At 32.8% G+C, this 22,497-nt stretch overlaps 1 protein-coding gene across 8 annotated transcripts in view; it reads left to right on the forward strand.

The window, feature by feature from the left end:
* The window catches only part of LOC111044434 (phospholipase A1), a 42,848-nt gene that overhangs the window by 15,191 nt on the left and 5,160 nt on the right, over positions 1-22,497 (forward strand). For 2 of the 8 annotated variants that reach the window (XR_005571310.1, XM_039428131.1), the window contains exons 1-8: positions 2,115-2,272; positions 3,126-3,332; positions 4,520-4,688; positions 7,840-7,907; positions 8,801-8,834; positions 11,417-11,483; positions 11,739-11,884; positions 16,452-16,715. Coding sequence is in view for 7 of the 8 variants with exons in the window: in XM_039428131.1 (XP_039284065.1) it covers positions 7,872-7,907; positions 8,801-8,834; positions 11,417-11,483; positions 11,739-11,884; positions 16,452-16,715 (547 nt within the window). In the remaining variant the exon portion in view is untranslated. Of the gene's footprint in view, positions 1-1,743; positions 2,273-3,125; positions 3,333-4,519; positions 4,689-7,839; positions 7,908-8,800; positions 8,957-10,019; positions 10,172-11,416; positions 11,484-11,738; positions 11,885-16,451; positions 16,716-22,497 lie in introns of those variants that run through there. The other 6 variants (XM_039428132.1, XM_039428134.1, XM_039428128.1 and 3 more) reach the window with 6 other exon arrangements.

The following is a 22,497-nucleotide window of genomic DNA, read 5'->3' on the forward strand; positions in this document are numbered from 1 at the left end:
CAGTGGAGAATTGATTCAAGAATGAGAGTTTCTGAACATTAATGTTTTTCTTCACCAAGATACAAACTCCGCCACTCCTGTGTAAAGATCTACAATAAGTTGCACTTATGCTATAGCCTTCGAAGCTTAATTGCGTTATTTCAGATTCTTTGAGACCATGTTCAGTAAAAACTACTTTATCTGGCTTTTCAGCTCTTAGGAAGACATTTATTCTGTCCACTTTATTACTCATATATTGAATGTTCTGATGTATGATAGTGCATACTCCTGTAATATTTGATTCAGTTAAAGGTCCAGAGTATCTAAAAAATAATTTCCAGAAATATAATTAAAAATTGGAATACTGGAACAGCTCTTTGTTGAAAATTCGGATTCCGTTACTATAAATGTCTTAATGCTTTTCTGGTTGCCTATTAAATATTTCTTATGAGTTGAATGAGTTTGGGTTTGCCCTTGTGCTTGTTGAAATGCAAGCCATGGCGAGTGTAATCAGTGATGTCTAGCTCATTCAGATCAATCATGCCAATTTTATTATCACTAATTAACTTAATCTCCTCAAACATCCATGTGTTTAATCTACTCACATTTACATTCATTAGAGGTCTGTCATACCTTAACGGAATCGTTGATATAGCCACATTTGTTTTCTCAGCTATTCTCTTTATTGAGTCAAAATTCAGGTTAGTGGGCTGATCCACTCTGTCAACTACATCGTTTGTCCCTGCTATAATAACCACAGTGTCGTCCTTTGTGAAATCCTTAGTAAAATCGTCAATATCATGAATTACCGTATTAAAGGAGCATCCAGGTCTAGAAAGGACAGTTGCCTCATAGCCTTCACATTTCACTTCATCATTCAAATTCCATCCTATATCTCTTCCATGACTGTCTGACATTACTAGGACTCTTTTCTTATTAGTAACTCTCTTTTTGTTTGCAATTTTTCTTGCAACATGATTTTTTCCTTAATCTTTTTCGCTATCTTATTTATGACTGGTTGACTAGGTTCCTCCAACTGATTTAAAATACTGAATGAGTTTTCCTTATGCACAATTCCGCCGCTCAGAGATTCATTTGCAATTGTTTGACCTGGCGAGTAAAAATTGTTCAATTCTTCGTGATTTAACTGGATTGTCTTATATTTAGCTCGAAGACAACTGTTATCGGCCTCTAAAACCTCAATTGTAGTCCTCATCTCGCCTAATCTCTGCTCAAAAGTTTGATTTTCTCTCTTCCTTTCCTCCCTCATTTGCCTTTTCAACTCATCCATCAACGATTTATAGTGTTCAATCTCGCTCTCTTTATCCATTTCACAAGCTTTCAATCTTGAATCGAGATCACTTGCATGCTCAATTACATCAACAGACTGTTCATGTCTCATCTTCCTTAGGGATGAAGACGATTCATACGTCTCATTTGAAACCGCTTCCGATGTATGTGCAGGTGATTCAGTTTCTAAGTCAATCAATTTTTGTTCCAAGACAACGGCTCTATCTGTAAGTGCATTTTTCATGAACTCCAATTCAGCTACTCTCTGTCTAAGATAATTATTTCGCCAATTATTATTAGCTCACCAAAAGGTCAGATCTTAACCTAAAAAGTCGGTAATTGTAACTCCGCCAATATAAGTAATTTAACCGGTTTGGGCAGTTGTAGAAAATATTTTGTATGTAATTCGCGCGTAATGCTTCTTTATCGCTCTTGCAAAATTATTACGCTCCGCTTCGCGTGATAACTGTTTTGCGCGAACGATAAAGTCGCGCAGTACGCTCTTAATATATAAATAGCTATTTTATTGCGAAAGAAACTATTCAACTCTTTCAATTAATATGAATTCAAATGACAGATAATTATGAATACAGTAGCTATTTCACTGCAGAATTTTCGATCATCGTGTAAAAAATGTTAATTTGTTTCAACTGTTCGGTTTTCATTTGATTAGCTTACACTGTGCTCAAAGTATTTGAATAGAATGACAATTTATTGAAATAGCTTGCTGAAATGTTTTCAGCTTATATGGAGACCATAAGTGCCAACATAATAACAGTGAATTGGCGCGTGAGGGCTGAGAACTACAACTACATGACATCGGCTACAGACACGTTCGACGTGGGTGGCATTGTTGCCGACCTTTTGGAACACCTAATCGAGGGCAAGTTCACTGAGCCCAGTCGAATCCACATTATAGGCCATAGTCTTGGATCACATGTTGCTGCTAGCGCTGGTCATAATATTATTCAAATTACAAATGAAAAAGTCAGTCGAATTACAGGTTGGTCTAATACTTTATACTTTTCTTTATTATAATACTTTATTAGGTATTTCTAATTTCTTATCAATATTTTCTTAGTTCTATAACATAACTATACATTGGTTTACATCAGTTGTTCTTCAGGTGTGGATTTGAGACTAGTTAACACTTCTTACTGAAATGTTCACTTCATAATTATTATTGTCCTGCAGTTAATGAAAATAATGAAAATCAAAAGTGAATTTCTGTGAAAATAGCAGTCTGTCATAATGCATCAGGAAAATCTCATAACTTATTATAGTAGTATGATAGGGCAATATAATGGTCAATAAAACAATCCAATAAATTAATAATATAGACCTGTCACTTGAGCTAAAGGCCTATTTGAGAGATTCAATTTATTAAAAAATTTCACACGATGGGAATGAGCTGACAAATCTGCATCAAATACCAAACTTATAAAATACTCAGGTGTGTCGACTATATTTTTTTAATATATTAATAGATTCAAGATTTAGGATTCTGTAACGAAGTAAATAAATAATGTGTGTAAGCCTACACGGTACCATGATTGCTTTTTCGGCGTAATATATTTTTTATTTTGTACTAGAGACTAGAGAGTCGACCATAGATTCTCCTCCTATCAAATTGTATTTTTTACCTCTTAGGGCTACTATATACGGAATATAAGAGATTTCTATTTTTATTCATATTCTCCTCCTATCATAGAGAACTTATTAATATTAAATCCACTCTTGAACGCTATTCATCCCATATAATATTGAAATTTTCCCGATCAAAGACGTACAGTGTATACCTTATACACTATTTCTACATTTATATATAGTATCTATAATGGCGCTTTTTCGAATAGGTCTTGATCCAGCTAAGCCAGGGTTTGAATTGGTTCCCCTTCGATACGTTGATAGTGAAATTGTTATGCTCAACAAGAGCCTGGCGCAGTTCTTGGATGTGATCCATACATGTGATAATATTCTCGGAATCTATGAAGGAATCGGCCATGCTGACTTCTATCCGAATGGTGGAAGTCACACTCAACCTGGATGCTCATCATTCTCAGGTACGTGTTTCACTTATTACGATAAGATAATAATTATTTTTACTATTATGATAAACAATATTTTATCTACATGGGAAACTGGTATGCACTCTCTAACATTGAATTACTTCAATTCAGGTTTGATGAAACCTCAGAAAGTCAGCACATTCTCAAATTCTGAAGAGGAGTAATCTTCTTTGGTGATAGACAATATATCTTAATTATTATTTAGGAGTCACACGGTCATATAAGATTTTGTTACAATGTTTAGAATATTAAAATTTATTGAATTCAATAAATGTTTTAATGTGTGATATTTTGCAATTTGTGAATATATAATATAGACCCACATTATTCTTTCTAATGTATTTATTGGGAGAATAGTTAATTATAACATTTAAATTGCAATTAAAAGGTACAAACTTGTTTCTCTTAAAATATTAAAGAAGTAAAAACGATCGAATAAACAACCAACAAAATAGAACAAACCAGATGAAATTCATCACTCAAATTTAAAATTGTGTTATTGCGCAATTATTAATTTTATTTTTTAGAAATAGTATTCCAGCTTGTTCTACACAGTCCAATATCAACATCTTGAAAATGGTGGTGTTAGGAATATTAGGAGTAGTTGATCAGTAATATGATTAGTTTGATATGATTCCGATAAAAGTAGATAAATCTTGGTTAAGACATTTGTGGATTGCAACCCAACGAACACACAGACACATTAATGTCGTCTATGTTCGTTCATTCCACGTATTCTGATAAATATTTTATTATTTTTTGATAATTCTAAATAAATTTTCATATTTATCACTGTGAATCTGTATACATTTATGTTTTGAGTCTAGCAATAGATAGTACTTACCTATTAAAAATTTAATTTATTTAATGGAATAAAGCTTGACTTGACTTGATCTGATATTGACTTTTCCAGATGGAATTAATGGAGAACTAAAAAAATTGTTCTATTGATTTCGATTAATGAAATTCATTTTTTAAAGAATCATAAGCCTACTCATAAGGCTTTTACTATTATAAAATTGAAAATCCAATTTCATTATTTGAAGAAATTCAAAAAATAATATTTTATAATATTCATTGCACCGAGTTTACATGAAAATTTGTTCAACAGATGAACCAGATTGAGACTGATACTGGAATATTGATTAGAGTACCTCATACTGGAATATTGATTTTTACAGTAGCTTGCAGTCATGGTAGAGCTTATGACTACTTTGTGCAGAGCATTCTCCTGATGAATTCTACCAAGTCTCACTTTGTTTCAACTCGGTGTGACTCTTATTCAGACTTTCTCAATGGAGCCTGTGACAGCAATCCGAAAAATGTTATGGGTGAAGCTGTGGATCAAAGGTTGGTATTCCACTCTGTATGTCCGTCCATAGCTGTCGTTCGGATTGGGACTAGATTGTTGAGTATCCATGCAATAGGTTCAGACTTAATGTTGAAATGATCTGATAGACAAATTTATGAGGAAATTCTATCCCACCTTGGAATAAATGCAATCAAACACAAGATAACTATTAATAAAAAATCCAAGTACCCTTTTTTTAATATTTTTCTTACGTCATGTTTAGACATTTATGTCATTATCACGTGAGCGAATGAAATGGAAAGAAACTCTCTATTTTATTCACTCACTTGATAATGACATAAATGTCTAAACATGTCGTGAGTAAAAAATTAAAAAAGAATGGTACTTAAATTTTTATTTCTTAATATCTAAGAGCACGGTAGCCCCTAACAAAAAAAGAAGATAACTAATACGGTATCGCAATTATCATGAGGATTTTTTGTCATCCAATGTAGTTTTCCATGAATTAGAACTTCTTGTTAAAAATGTCCTGGCTTCGGCTTCGGTAAGTAGTCTACAGGTCAGTAGGGGGAAAGTCATTGAAATATATAACCGGAAGACTTTTTTATGTTTCAAATTATATCCATTCCAAAAAGCTTCCGATCCAAATTTAATATGCTAAAAAATAAATTAATATACTGTTGTAAATGTGCTTTTTTAATTGTCACTTTATTTATTGAAAGTTTACATCGAACAACATGAAAATAAAAATAACATAATTTTTGAACATCTCTCATCAAAATCCAACTTAAAACTCTTTATAAAACTAACTTCAACTAGTTATTTACTTGTAAACGTTCGTTGCTAAAACAGTCACCTTGGCAACCGTGCTCACATGATATCCACGTAGGGCTAGCCTACATCACTATCCCCCCTTAGGGGTATTGGTTTCCAATATCCAGATTTCCTTGATAAGTTGGTAGACGATTGTGTGTACAACCTTTGATTTGGTTCTTTATTCAGTTTTCTCAATCCTGTACACAATTATCCTCTTTACAATGTAGTACATGCCTTCCCTTGCTCTTTCTTATTTTTAGCAATTTTTTTTGAATTGCCAAATTCAATTCTCGCAAAAACAATTTGGATTCTCCTGTTTAGACAATGAGGTTGAACTTGAACAATTAGGTATAGCAGCATGTTATCCTCAACCTTGTGGGCTTTATCGCGTCCCCACCAACGATGTCTCAAACGAACAATACTCTGCTCAGCCAAACCTCAGGACCGACACACTTCCTCCCTGCCAGACAGCCATGCTTCTGCAGTTCCGGACAGATGTGCTTCCACTCAGCTACATGCTGACGACTGAGGAGTCCCATTCAAGCTAGTGACATCCTCACTCATCACTTAAGCTAGTGACATCCTCCTTTTCTTCTCACTTATGCATACCCTAATGCATGTCGTAATCACACACCCTATGTGTGACTTTCTTGAGGCACCAAACAATGTTGCTTCCGACGGTCTGTTGCTTCCAACTATTTATCTGATACTCTAGGTCGAGAGATATATATACCCTTCTTATCTTGGAATTGTCATTGAATAACTTTTAATATTTAAAACCATTTCACAGTCATATCATTATTAATTATTCATCTATTTCAATAAAATCATTTTTCATCAGAAAGAAATTTAAAATTCATAACATTTTTAAATCAGTCAGACCAGATTACAAGAACATTGACTTCAATCGCCCGTATCTCTTGTAAGCCTCATCACGTGATCAGATTCCCTAGTGAATCACAATAACTCATGGCACACTAAAAATGTTATACATAAATCTCAGAGCCAACCTAAAATGCTCATCAAAGTCCAGAGCAAACCAATGGCAATGATTTTTCTAAAAGTCATCTAGCATCTTTTCTTTTTTGCCATAAACGGCGTAAGTGCACGTCCAGTGCCAACATACCTATTATCAAATTTTTGGTTGGGATTGATTTAGTATGTTATTTTGAGCACAAAATCACAAAAATTAAATGGCGCTCCCTATTGTTTTTTAAATAAACTAAGTTCAAATTAGCACAATTTTACATGCATTTAACCTATGAGTAGCAGCCATTTTGATTATTCAAATCATCAAATTATGATATTCCTAATCTGAGTTTTCCTAACCCAAAGCTTTTCCTAACCTAAGCTTTCCTAACATAAAGCTTTTCCTAACCTAAAGCTTTTCCTAACCTACAGCTTTTACTAACATTAGCTACTTATGGTTGCTACTTATAGGTTAAATGCATGTAAAGTTCTGCTACTTTGAACTTAGTTTATTTTAAAAACAATAGTAAGCGCCGTTTAATTTTTGTGCTCAAAATAACATACTAAATCGATCCCAATCAAAAATTTGATGACAGGTATGTTAGCACTGGACGTGCACTTTAGCCCCATCAACACTAAAATAAATAATCTCAAACGGTTTTAAAACTTTCCTCGATTTCCTGTTGCAAATTTTGTCCCATATTAGATACAAATTCAAGCATACCGTACCTTCTTTTATCGAATTTACCATCTCTTTGAATGCTTCAATCTCCCTTTTTGATCTTGCTCTTGTTTTTATGTACGGTAAAACTTTTTTTTGTTTAACAAATTTTTAGCACAATTCTTCTTTTAAGGATTCAACCCCATTTCTGACACCAACGTTGTAAATGTGCTTTTTCAATTGACACTTTATTTATTAAAAGTTCACATCGAACAAGATAAAAATAAAAATAACATAATCTTTGAACATCTCTCATCAAAATCCAACTTAAAACTCTAACTTCAACTAGCTATTTACTTGTAAACGTTCGTTGCTAAAACAGTCACCTTGGCAACCATGCTCACATGATGAATCCACGTAGGGCTAGCCTACATCAATACAGTAGTACAGATAAAAAAAGAGTTACTATAGAATGTTGATATCTCATTCGAGATAATAACCCCCAAGTCTTCACTTTGAATCTGTATGAGAAAATATTTTCGGATTTTTTTTACTTATGAAGATGAGAATGGTTTTTCAGGGCTATTGATTTCTAATGCAACTTGAATTATTTTCCTGCAAGTTCAAAGATGGAAGGAAGAGCACAGTCTTAGCTACTATAGTCTTAAAACTCAAGGAAACAGTTTCAAGTTTTTAAGCCTGAGTTTTTGAGAAAGGTTTTATAAAATGATATGGTTTTTCAGTATCACAGGATCTTTCCAACTAATGACCACCAATGATCCACCTTACGCCATCGAAGAAGGAGATAACAGTAAGTTGTAGATTTGCATTTTAATTTCAAAACAAACTCAATTATTTGCAGTGTTAATTTGATCCAACATGAAGTGAATCAATTCAATTAGATTATAAATACTGTACAGAGGTTTCAGGGTCAGGTTTTTTGGTGCAGATGGTAGAGAGGTAGCAGAGGTGATTCCTTTTTTGAATCGTAGAGTTATAACAAAATTTCTATATTGAAAAGCAAATCATTTGCATGGTTTCATTTAATGTAGTAACTTCACTACTTAGCTATTTTAGAATATCCAATGAAAAATATTTTTCCAATTTCATCCCAAGGAATAAAAACAGATTCTAGTTGATGATGGTCCAATATGCAGTTAGTTAAATTCATAAATCGAGATACCAGTACCTACTTCACAACTAATTCTGAGTTTTGCTCAGGTTTGTTTGAGCTGTGTATAATGCCTAATGTGAATAAGTAATGGACAGGATTAGATAAGAAAATCTACAGCTTTAGGTGGGTTCCGAAGCACCGGGAAGCAATTTTTCAACTGATGAATGATACTTAGCGGAGTCGACTCAAGTAGTCCAATGGTAGTAGTATAGAGACTATTATACCGTAGCCACTGTATCATATATAGTCAATATAAATTGTTATAGGCAAGCGCATATTTCTTATCTTACCTAGCCAGTCACTTCACTACTCAGCTTAGATCGAGGAAATCCGAATTCGGGGTAAAACTTGTGAAGTACAAAGTCACAAAGGGGATCACCTCCATGTCAATGATCTGTTCACAATTTGCTCCTACTTTTCAAAATAAGAAACCTGATACCTCCAATAGATGATTGCACCAGTAATATGATAATATATTGGGAATTTTAATTTTTTACTGTGGTCATGTAATTTCTAATCTGTTGTTTCAGGCTTGGGATCGTCTAGTTACAGCTCTTGGTTTAGGTGAGTATATTTTCATCAAAAAATGCTGCGAGGTGTATTGTGACATTTTCATTCTTCTTTTTAAACTTTGGCTTTCTCATTGTTTAGGAAATATTTATTAAAAATAATTAGAAAAATAGAAAGCCTTGCTTCATTTCACCCATTAATCCATTTAGTATTTACTTATTTATTCACTTACTCATCTATTTCTTCTCTGAATTGGAACTTATAGTAATAAAGTGTTAATATCAGAATTCTATACCTACTCCTGAAAGCATGAATTAGTTGCTTATAAAATGCAGGAATTATCCTAATACAATACAATTTTATTTCAGATGGAATCTGTTAAAAATATTATGGATTTAAATCTCAAGTTAAAATTGAATTTATGTGTGTATAAACTAATAGATTTTATTCATTTACATGTAATAATCAATGAGAAAACCAATCAATAGACTTTTACAGATTTTCAAAGTATCAACAAATTGTGATATTCACATTCATAACGGTATCTTCAAGAGAGGACACTTGACAGATGAGGGTCCTCTCTAGGATCTGCTTCATTGTATGAATTTAAAATATTGATATAATTGTAATATAATTAATTGAATGAATGACGGATTCAAATCACTCGATGAACTATCACCTAATTTATTGAACAACTAAACCATTCTCTGAAATATTTATTAGAAGAAACACTTGCCAAACAGAAATATATGAGATAGAATAGTTTATATTGGTCATGTAGTGGGTTTTGGGGTTGTTGATGATGATTATGATGATCAAGAGTGGGATTGAAATTGAATATCAAGCAATAGCTGATTTATTGGCAACCATCCGTCAATTGAGAAAAGATAGGATAGTGATGAATGAAAACTTGAAATCATTTTTTCCAGATTGAATCTCCTAAAATGTTATTAATACTACAACTAGTTCTAAAAACGTTTAATTATGCTTTATTGAAGGACCCAGACAAAGAGAATAATGCTGTATATGGAAACAAAAGTTTAGAGAAGTTGGTTATTGATAGTTGCAACATGTTGAAATTAGATTTCCAAATTCACTGTTGATTGAATTTTCAAGTGGAAAATTTCCAATCCTAACTACCTCTCTGTAACTAACCTGTAGCTTAAGTAATAAACTTTTCTCATTAACGGAATGGTTCAGTTTAATTTTAAAGTTATTAAACCATGCTTCATGTGAGTATATATACGGTCTATGATAAATATTTTTTTCCAAGTGAACATCTTTATTTGTCTGTACTTAGCTGTGTGACTGCTGTGATTTAATGAAAAAAATGTTTCAGTTTTTGTTTAGTAGAGGAGTATTCTTGTGCATCTTTCTTTCGAATTGTATTTGTAAGTTGATATGAGAATTTCTGACCTCTATTCTTTCATACCGTACAGATAGATAGATAGACAGATAGATAATGATGGCTTTCATATCATCACAATAAATCATGTACACGCTGACTATGATCCAATTCATCCTTCATTCTTCTGTGGAGCTCACACCTCGTTTTTTGGCGCATCTATAACTTGAAACGCTCATCATGTTTTTAGGGAAAAAGTTGGAAAGATAAGATAATTTTATTTGAAACAAAATGTCATTTTACAATAGATTTCTATACTAATATTAATTTTAAATGAAAAAAAAACAAAACATCATACTTGCATGAAAAAGTACCTATTATTGGTACACTATAGTATTCTAGGATTTCAATAAGTTACTTCTTATGTGAGAAGGTCTACATTTTTTATGATATCCTCTAGATTAAATCAAAATATTTCCAAGTTCTTTAAATTTGTTCTTTCTACTTTTTTATCAAAAGGGCACCACGAATTAAGTTTTGTTTCCTGAAAAAAATTAGAACAAATTAAAAAGATTTAAAAATTATTTACAGCTCTGTAAATTATAGATGCAGTAGATGAGTGATGAGAGTTTTGGGAGCTTTTCTTCTTAAATAATATCCATCCTCAAGAAAATGAAGCCATACGATATAATAGATCAGGAAATATGTTCAGGTGAACAGATTCTCCCCATTTAGGAGAATCTCAATACTTGGTGAAATCTTTGAAATCAAGTTCTGATCAACTTCTATTCTCTACTACTTATAAGTTACCGTATTACTCAAAATAAAAATCTAATTTTTTGATACCTTACACCTTATCATTTATCATCTTCTCAATATAGTAGTATAACACTTGAATAGTTGATTTTTTCTAATGTTGATAACATTTATAAGGTAAATAAATGATAAATATCGTATCTATTTAGTGCTTAATCAATGAAACATTTCGCATCCTCATTCATATATAAGAGAAATTCTATATTTCTGGAATTATTCTTAGAATAATGGATGATAATTATTGTGTTATCAAATCTTCAACTGTGGAGGTGTAAATTGCATTGAAAATCGGAAGTGCATGTAAATTCCAAATATAGTAGCAGGCCCACGAGTATAATACATAATTATCTTCGTGTCCTTCATTGTTTTCATACTAGCCTACTAAAAATTAAACTTATTTCACATTATTTCAATTTAATTAGTACCGTAGTGAGATGTCATGAGTTTGAAATGACCTTTCTATTCAATTCATAAGTTTTTGCAGATCAAGTACAAGGAGGAAGTAAAAAGCCTGTGTTAGTGGATTTCATTCTATATTGCAGGTAAGTTTCTCGTGTCTTACAATCATCAGTTATTGTTGATTAATTTATTTTTTCAGTGTAACTATAAAATAATTTCTAGTAGTAAACCACTCATACAATTCACAGTTGCGGACATGTTTATTTGAAGTAGGCTACTAGACGTTTATCATTGACGCATTAAATCACAAGTCACGACTTTCTATCTATGAGAAGTATCCTACCGTACATTATAAATTATCATTGTTTTACTATTTACTCTGTTAATTTGGCTTCTAGGGATAGACCAAACGGCGAGTACATTAATGTTACTACTCCAACTGAGAAATTACTCGAATACTTCACTAAACCGGAATGCATTAAATGCATTGTTCATGGGTGGATGCAAAACGCCTTCACACCAGTAATTCAAGATATTATGAAAGGTGAGTTGAGAAAACTTCTAAGAACTGAAGAGACCTTATATGGTATTCATTTATTAAATCGAGAACACTTGCAGGAAAGATCAAAAGGCTGAAGCCCAAAACTTTGTTCTTTCATCAATTTATAGGTACAACAAAGTCCAAAAATATAACTATGCATCAGTATATTATATTCTACCGAATTTCAAACTGAATTAGCATATGTAAAATTTCAACTAATATTTCTCCTCATTTAACACTATTCAATGAAATTTTGCTGACTGAAAATGTTACTCATATAATACGGTACATGCAACCTAAGTTTCCCAAGTACTGTACTTAAAAAAAAAACGTTATCAAACAATCCATAATAGAATACAAGTTAGCCCAGTTTGTGTATATTGTGAAAGTCACTGTTGACGATTGGTATGATTGTTAAAATATAGCTTGAAGTGTCACTACTGTTTCACGTAATTTATTTCATAGCTTGTTTATATCGACCTTATTAACGGTGTCTTATAAATCTATGTTATTATTTAGCTGAATTATTTATTTTCATTGAATTCCCCATTGAAATGAATAAGGTGTATGAAATAAATGCATTGTGGCACAGAGCGCTCTGCGTTTCGATGATCAAGTCTAGTGCATAGAAGTGGTTGTATATAGCAAGCACGTTTTCCAAAAACCATAACGATTTTCGGTAGGAAAACACAGCAACTAGTAATGTATGTGAACATTTATGTATTGATTTATTCATGGAGACAACAGGTATAAAACCTCAATTTTTCTCCTTCACACAATACAATAGTTTTCAACACAATACAATTTTCAATAAAAAGAAGATGGAAAATATGAGAAAATAATAAATATACAGTTGTATATAAAATAATAAGAATACAGTAACTGAATCCAATATGAAAAACGCACATTAATACCTTAGTAAAGTATAATTATTACTACCGTCAAACCGGCTAACTTGGGACAGTTTGACCCCTTCCCACAAATTCCAACTTACAAGCTGTCTGTGCAATTCATTGCGAGTTCTGGCATTGTGGATTTGTTGGGAACACATCGTTGAAAATACTTAATAACGTTTTGAACATCTATTAACAGCTAAGATACTTTTTTAACAGTCATAAACAATCTACTATCTCTAGCCTAGAAATTGAGCCTTTAATAACTTCTATAGTGAACACTCAATTATTACACACAATTATTTCATCAATTATTCAATTGTTTTACAGTTAAACTATTTCTATTATGAATATGAAACATATATTATTCAAAATCTAATGTTCTAAGTTAGCCTTCAACCACTCAATTGTCTCATTTCAGGCAAATCATAATGGTGTCCCAATTTATTCAACCTCTGCGGGTAACTTGAGACACCATATTTTTTATTTTTTTCCAGAACAGGTTGGAATAATAATGAAATTGAATGTATACAGGGTGATTCATAATTATGGTAGAATAATTTAATACGTGATAGTAGAGGTAAAAATAAGAAAAAAAGTTCTTATAAACATATATCCATAAACGCTTCATTAGCGAGCTATACAGGGTCAAAGATTTAGCCCGGAATTCAGTTCATCTGGTGAAATACACCGATGCTGAATTGTTTGGGGACTAGTTTTTGAAAAACTTATGCTGGATTCATATGGAAAAATATCTGAAAAATTGAATAAAACTAGTCTGGAAGCTGTAGTGTGAGTAGTTTTTGAGAAAAATGTTGAAATATGCAAAAAATCTAAGTAGAAAAACACAGACTTCTACGTTTGATGCCCAATAACTTTCTTTAATGACCAGTAAACAAATAATTTTTTGCAATAAAAATTGTAGAGAATTCAATTCTGAAAAAAATGATGTAAGCTGTGTAAACTAAATTTGAATAAAAGTTGGAAAAATGTATTCTTATGTAGTACCTACATTACACCACAAAATTTGCTGTTTTATGAGGAGAGAACTAATAACTCATAGGTTGTAGCTGATTGCAAATAGAACATTGATTTTAAGAACAGCTGTTCCAAAACAGCTGATTTATTTTGTTTTAAATAAAAAAATATTTAAAAGAAATTATCAGCTGGAAATTATTTTCAGAAATATTTAAGCTCACTGTTGAACAAAAAAACAAACTGTAAGTTAGGCCTACTGTTAGTAGCCGCGCTGTGTTTTTTGTTTAATCTATCAACCAGTTATTTGTAACCATTTCACTTTGCTTTTGTGTTAAGTGTTAACTTTTTAAAAAATGGCAGGTAATTTTAGACATTATTCATACTCCGAATTAGCTGACATGCATTTAATGTATGGAATGGGACACTACTGTAATAGTACTGAAGCAAGACGTTTGTATCAAGAGAACAATCCTAATCGAGTATGTCCAAGTTCAAGGTTTTTTGCCACTATTCATCAACGTCTGTCTGAAACAGATTCTTTGATATCCAAAGAGCATATTTATGCAGGCAGACCCCGATCTACTAAGACTGTTGAGTTAAAAGAACAAGTTCTTAATGAAATTTATGAACATCCCGAGAAGAACACGAGAGAATTGTCAGTGCAGTTTAATGTCAATCAATCTATTATTTGGAGGATACTAAAAGAGCAACAATTACATCCATACCACCTCCAGAAAGTTCATACTCTATTGCCACGAGACTGTATTCCCCGTGCTGGTATTTGCCGATGGTTTTTAGTAAAACTTGTTTACCCAAACTTTTTAACAACCGTTTTATTTACCAACGAGGCACACTTTACAAGAACAGCTATCGTTAACGTCCACAACTAACATATTTGGGCAGCTGAGAATCCTCATGCCATCAATCCTAATCTTCCACAACATCAGTTTTCAGTAAACATTTGGGCAGGAATCATAGGAGATCATCTACTTCTGTTCGAGCTTCCTCCCAGGCTTAATGGCATAATCTACTAGTCTTTTGGTATAAGTTTAATGTCATTTAGATATGCTACTTTCATATAAAAAAAAACTTTTCATAAAAAACCGAATATTTTATTTGCAATCAGCTACAACTTATGAGTTATTAGTTCTCTCCTCATAAAACAGCAAATTTTGTGGTGTAATGTACTACATAAGAATACATTTTATCCAAATTTTATTCGAATTTAGTTTACACAGCTTACATCATTTTTTTCAGAATTGAATTCTCTACAATTTTGATCGCAAAAAATTATTTGTTTACTGGTCATTAAAGAAAGTTATTGGGCATCAAATGTAGAAGTCTGTGTTTTTCTACTTAGATTTTTTGCATATTTCAACATTTTTCTCAAAAACTACTCACACTACAGCTTCCAGATTAGCTTTATTCAATTTTTCAGATATTTTTCCATATGAATCCAGCATAAGTTTTTCAAAAACTAGTTCCCAAACAATTCAGCATCGGTGTATTTCACCAGAGGAACTGAATTCCGGGCTAAATCTTTGACTCTGTATAGCTCGCTAATGAAGCGTTTATGGATATATGTTTATAAGAACTTTTTTTCTTATTTTTACCTGTACTATCACGTATTAAATCATTTTACCATAATTATGAATCACCCTGTATATCTGTAGTATTATTGAAGACCTAAGTTTCGAGCACAGAAGAAATGAACTATTAACATAATAATGGAACTGAATTACAAGTCAAAGTTGAAAACTGTCCAAAGTTTGCCGGTTTGACGGTAGTATATAGACAAGAGAAAGAATGTCTGTGTAATGCACTACCATTAGCCTTTATAAGGACAATTGATAATATGAAATCATATGAAATCGTTCGTAATTTGAAAGGGGAGAACCAAAAGATGTCCAAGTGCTCCAAACAACTATTGAAAATTCTTTGAACTCTACTTAAAGGAAAGTTATAATAATGGCTTGGACCTATTGTTCTGGAGCGAGAAATATGAAATAAAAATCCAGGACGTCGAGCAATGGTATTTATGTACATGATAATTTTAGAAAGCAGAGGAAGAATCAATTCTATTATTCAACAGATTGTACAAGAAAAAAACAGTAATTTAATATCACGTCTTACTTTCAGTGATCTAATATCGAACATACTTCTGAGGGAATTGGTTGGGTAATCAAAAGGACAGAAATACATGAATCTCAAAAATTTGTTTTGCAAGCGTTCTACAAGGTGAATCTGTTCATTATGATAAGGATGCCATACTTCGCAAACTTCCTAAGGAATGCATAGGTACTCTAACAGACTCCTCACAATTGATTTTTAAAAAGAGTAGCAGAGGTACCACATGAGTTGAGGGTGAGACTCACCCTTTCCCAATGGGATACCGCATTTATATAGTAGACATCTGCATGAGTGGAGGACTGCCGGGTAAAACTCATGAATTTACATTTACTGACATTTATTTTCAGTCCATTTTCAGCACACATCTAGACAGATTATCAATATCCTTCTGCAAATCATAGCAATCACTTTGATAATTGATATTTTGTATAATTTTACATCATCTGCATACGGAAGGCATGAAGATTCCACTGATAGGATAGTGGAGACTGATAGTTATAACATAATTTTCATCCTACAGTTTTAAATTTATACATTTCAAATAACTTCTACCGTATCAATTTTTACAGCTTATTTGTTGAAGACGGAATGCTATGTGATAGTGGTCAACTGGAATTATGAGGCCAAGGAAAATTATATTGCTGCAATCAAGTTTATTAGAGGAGTTGGCGAATTAATTGCAGATTTGTTACTCAGATTGCGATTTTTGAAGCGTTGTTTTCTGAACTCACTTCATTTAATTGGCCACAGTCTCGGTTGTCATGTGGTCGGATATGCTGCAAGATTTGTCCATGAGAAAACTGATTACAAAGCTAAGATAGGAAGGGTAACAGGTAAATATAATGTCTACATAACATTTTTGAACTCCAAAGAGTCCAATTAACTTCTTGTTTTAAACTTCTTTTCTTTAAAACTTGAATAAAAAATAACATATTGAAATGGCAAGTTGAGGAAAGTAGGTAATGGCATAACAAAAATAGGGAGGATCATGTAATTAATACGCAGTACCTAGGTCTACCTACTTTCCTATATCCTACTATTTTAAGGTAAATTGAAAAATACATATAATTATATTATTATGTCAAAAATTTTATCTTTATCTCCATTAGTTAATATACAGTCGTTATACTGTATTGTTGATCCCAATTTATTTGAATTGATTAGTAGGGATCTATCAACCATGTAGTATTTAGGTATTTGTCATGAAAATTCCAGGTAACTGAATTTACTCCTTTTTAAACTTGTTTGGTAGAGGCCTAGGATTCAGGTCTGACCTCTAACCCCTCAAACGGTGAAATTTAGCAAGGTGAATGATGCGCACATCATTTCTCTCCAGGCGCGGATCCGTGGGGGGGGGGCGATCGCCCCCACCACTATCCGGGTGGGTGTTTGAAAAATCTGCCTACTAGTCCAGTCATCATATACATTGGTGCTTGCAATTTATATTGTAGTTCTGATTTCTCAATATATTGTTTGGGTACAAAAGAGAAGTCCAGATCCAATTTTTCTCATGCAAAATTCCCTTGTGCTAGATACAGAGTGGTCCAAAAACATCGTATTTCCGGTTCATTTTACAACTTTCAGCTACTTCCGCCAAATACTGAAATCGGACAGAAAAACTCATTCACGTCTTTTTTTAGATCATGAAATTCCTAATAAAATGAGTTCATTCGGTTCTTCCTATCTTCAATGAGTAGCCTACTAAGTTACAATTTTTTAAAAGTGAGTAAAATTTTAAGTGAAAATCAATTTTGATGAATTTTAGTTTTTCAATAATATCTTCCAATTGTTACCATTAAAATGTATTATGGCCGCGACATAAAAATGTATTATATCCGCACCGAGCCCGCGCCGCGGCACGGCCGTGTGACGGACGTACTACGGCGAGTGAGAAAACAAATGCTTTCAAACGTGTAGGGACACATACTACCGCACCGCGTCAGCACCGTCACCGTGTTTGTTGCTCGAGCCTTGCCCGCGCCGTCACCGCGACTAGTTCAGTTTACTTTTTGACGGAGACGGTGCAGGCTCGTTTAACATAGAGAGTGAAAGGCTTATTGAAGAGATTCGGAATTTTCCATTTTTTTACGATCAAAGTGATGAGAAATATGGTTGAACGGAAAATAAGTTATACCAAAAGTAAAAGTATAACCAAATAATAAGTCAAGCCATAGGTATGATAGACATTATATAATAAATAATAAAATAAACAACAAAAAGTATAAAAGAAGGAACCCGTGACTGTGTCTTAAATAAATTTAAAACTAATTACGTTTAGATACATAAGACAGAAGATAACAATTTTATTGCTGATATATACATTTTCGATACATGACTGATTGTGGTATTGTTATGCACCGAAATATATACCAGCACTATGATTCTCATCGTCTACAGGTAATTAGTTTAAAATTGAAAAATATAAATTTAAATCTGATTTAACAAGCTTTAATAGTGTTAAGTAGGGGTAAAGTGAGAGTTCTGAAGAAAAGCTGGAGAAAAGCTGGCTCAAAGCTGCCCCCAAATCTGCCCCAAATCTGATTCTTGGTTCTAACGTTGCCCAATCCAATGTAATCTGAACTAACTTAAGCTAGCCATACCCCTAATCTCACAATAAACCTCAAATGAAGATCCCCATTCCCACTTTTTTGGAAAAAACTAGATTCAGCTTTTTTTATTTCTTGAATAACTAAGAAACCATTAATTTTACAAAAAAATACAAGAATAACTTTTTCCAGTAAATCTAATTACGAATCCATTGACACCCCATTTGTCAAGATTGAACAGAAAATAAGGATCTCATGGGAAAACTAGATCCAGTTTTTTTCAATTTCTCTAATAACTAAGAAACCGTTAATTTTACAAAAAAATTACAAGAATAACTTTTTCCAGTAAATCCAATTACGAATCCATCGACACCTCATTTGTCAAGATTGAACAGAAAATAAGGATCTCATGGGAAAAGTAGATCATGATTTCTTGAAACCAAGAATAATTTTTTTCAGTAAATCCATTTGTCAAGGGATCCTAACTCAACTTTTTCTGAAACTGAGCAACAAGCACACAATAATATTTTTATGTTGAGACCCTTTCTTAAGCAACACAAACCTCAGCACTAAACCCCCCCCCCCTGTGGGGGGGGGGCTTGACCCTCTGTCTTTAACCAGCTAAGTTTGAACTACTTGAAAACTCACCTCAGGTTTTATTGAGAAGAAAAAATATATAATAAAAATGTATAAGAAAGAAGTCAAGTCGGATATATTACTTGTTGATCAGAGTGTTCATCTTGATGAGAGTATTACCAAATATGAGTATATCACTCACACACCATATATTCAACAGACATTCAATTACAATGATGAAATTCGAATTAGTTTAAAACAAGAAGATATTTATACACTTCCAAGTAGAAGTTTTCTCATAATTGAAGGCGAAATCAAAGTCAAAGATAAGAATGATGTTGAAACCAAGGACTTTTCACTTATCAATAATGGAGTTGCATACCTATTTGATGAATCAGATATGAATTGGGAGGGGTTGAGGTTGATCGCACACGTAATGTAGGATTGACAACAACCATGAAAAACTATCTACATCAATCAAAACTCAATGAAAAAATTATGGAGAATGCAGAATGGAAGTTGACTGGATGGAAAAGTTTAGATACACCACTGAGTGGAACAGTAAAAAGAGTATTATACATTTGAAAAAATCTTCTATAAAATAACAAAAAATTTGGTTAAAACTAGACAATATTCAAATCAAAAGTATTAATCAAAAGTAAAGCATTTTATATTATTATTTGATTTATCAGTTTCTTTCAAAGCACAATATATTCAAATACTGACTGTGATGATATAGTGTCAAATTTGCGCCATCTATATAAGCTTAGATTTTTCAAATGAATTTATTTCATTAAAGTTGAATAATGTTCTTGGTCTGGGTAACCAAACCTACATTTTTTTCTGGGTGTACTCACCTACATCTACAATTTCTTTCTGGGTGTACTCACCTAAGATTTTTCACCTATATTTATTACTTTTTGTGTAGTTGAGAAGTTGATATTGTGGTAATTATTCATATTGAATGAAAAAGACTAAGAAATTGTCAAAAAACCACTGATTTATTGATAATTAGAAAGACCGGTTTCGGTTATTACACCATTGTCAATCTCTGATAAACTAAAACTAAATACAAGAGCAGCAGAATTTATACTAGTAGGTGAGTACTGCTATTGGTCGAAGGCATGAATGCCTGCCATTGGCCTAGCTGGACAGTCTCCTCTTCCTCAATGGTGTGACAAAATGGCAGCTTAAGCAACAGAATCACCATGATAATAAAATTTACTTTTAGTACAAAATAAGAACCAAGAAAACAAATGTGAAAGATAATAAAACAAATATGTAAATGGAAAAACTATTGACTAATGTATGCTTACATGTTTAAGATAAAACTAAATTTGTAGTGTTGTACTGGTTGAAATGGATCTGGTCATTTAAACTATACTGGGGATTTTCCTTAATTACTCTTGTTATTTCTAAAGCCTCTAGAATATTCAAAGATCTGCCTTTGTTATTAACATGCAGAAACTCAACATTCTCCTTAACTGTGAACTTGTGATTATTTGTTATCAAATGTTCTGCAAAGTTAGATTCTCCATTTTGTTTATTCCAATCTGTGATGTGCTTTTTAATCCTACTTTTGAAACTTCTACCAGTCTGACCCACGTAACAAGCATTACAATCATCACATTTAAGTTTGTACACCCCGCTTTTATCCCAAATATCAATTTTGTCTTTACTCCAGCTAAATAGACTATTTAAAATCGGTTTGGTCTTGAAAGCAACATGAAATCCATTCCTCTTCTATTCCCTACCTATCTTATCAGATACAAGGCCTAAATATGGGATTGTTATCCAAGTCTTCTCCTCACAGTTTGAGCCTGCAAAGCTAGAATTGATTGAAATTTGTCTATTAATTTTACTCAATAATCTGTCCACCATACTTTCTTCATACCCATTTGTGACAGCTATCTGTTTAATTTTAGTGATCTCAATATCAAAATCATGATTGCTCATAGGTATTGTTAGTGCTCTATAGACCATGCTATTGAAAGCAGCAAGTTTGTGAGAAATAGGATGACAAGAATGAAGAGGAATGATAACATCAGTATGGGTTGGTTTTCTGAAAATAGAAAACTTGTGAAAACCAGTGCTATGATCTATTCTTAAATCTAGAAAATTCAATACACAATCCTGTTCTACCTCTACAGTGAATTTTATACTCTGATGTAGGCTAATCCATTCAGATAGGAAAGAAAATTGTCTAGTTGTCTGTTACTTCCTTTCCATAAGCAAATAATATCATCAACATATCGAAACCAGTAAACAATTTTATCTTTGAAATGCCTATTTTCAATGATTTTACTTTCTAACTTATCCATAAATAATTCAGCTAGGAGTGGTGAGAGGGGTGACCCCATTGCCAACCCCTCTCTTTGTTCAAAAAATCTATTTAACAAATCTATTTAACAATAGATTTTTTGAACAAAGAGAGGGGTTGGCAATGGGGTCACCTCTCACCACTCCTAGCTGAATTATTTATGGATAAGTTAGAAGTAAAATCATTGAAAATAGTCATTTCAAAGATAAAATGATCTATTTTTATAATAAATGTTTAATACAACTTGAGGTGAGTTTTCAAGTAGTTCAAACTTAGCTGGTTAAAGACAGAGGCCCCCCCCCACAGGGGTGGGGTGGGGGGTTTAGTGCTGAGTTTGGTGTTCCTTAAGAAAGGGTCTCAACATAAAAATATCATTAGAGTTTCTGTGTGCTTGTTGCTCTGTTTCAGAAAAAGTTGAGGGTGACTGATCCCTTGACAAATGGATTTGCTGAAAAAAATTATTCTTGAAGCTTTTTAATGGTTTCTTAGTTATTCAAGAAATTGGATCTACTTTTTCTATAAGATCCTTATTTTCTGTTCAATCTTGACAAATGGGGTGTCAATGGATTCGTAATTAGATTTACTGGAAAAAGTTATTCTTGTATTTTTTTTGTAAAATTAATGGTTTCTTAGTTATTCAATAAATAAAAAAAGCTGGATCTAGTTTTTTCCAAAACAGTGGGAATGGGGATCTTCATTTTAGGTTCATTGTGAGATTAGGGGTATGGCTAGGTTAAGTTAGTTCAGATTACATTGGATTGGGCAAGGTTAGAACCAAGAATCAGATTTGGGGGCAGCTTTGAGCCAGCTTTTCTCCAGGTTTTCTCCAGCTTTTCTTCAGCTTTTCTTCAGAACTCTCACTTTACCCCTACTGTGTTATATTATTAACAATAGTTTAACACATTCATAAATCAGACCACAGTAGCACTACAGAACTGAGACACTGCTGCCACTCGGCTGTCGCACGGATATGTGTGTTCTCCTACCATCATCACCGTGTCGCGGATGTAGCTCGGCCGTACCTCGGCACGGGCTCGGTGCGGTTATATGTGTCCCGAGCTTAATACATAATCCCTATGGGCGTAATTTTGTTATCTACAATTTGATACCAGGTAGAGCGCTCCATCTCATAAAGATTTCCAGGTACACCTGATAACAATGGTCTTTGTATTT

Source organism: Nilaparvata lugens, chromosome 5, assembly GCF_014356525.2.
Source record: "Nilaparvata lugens isolate BPH chromosome 5, ASM1435652v1, whole genome shotgun sequence".
In the NCBI taxonomy this organism is placed as follows: Eukaryota; Metazoa; Arthropoda; class Insecta; order Hemiptera; family Delphacidae; genus Nilaparvata; species Nilaparvata lugens.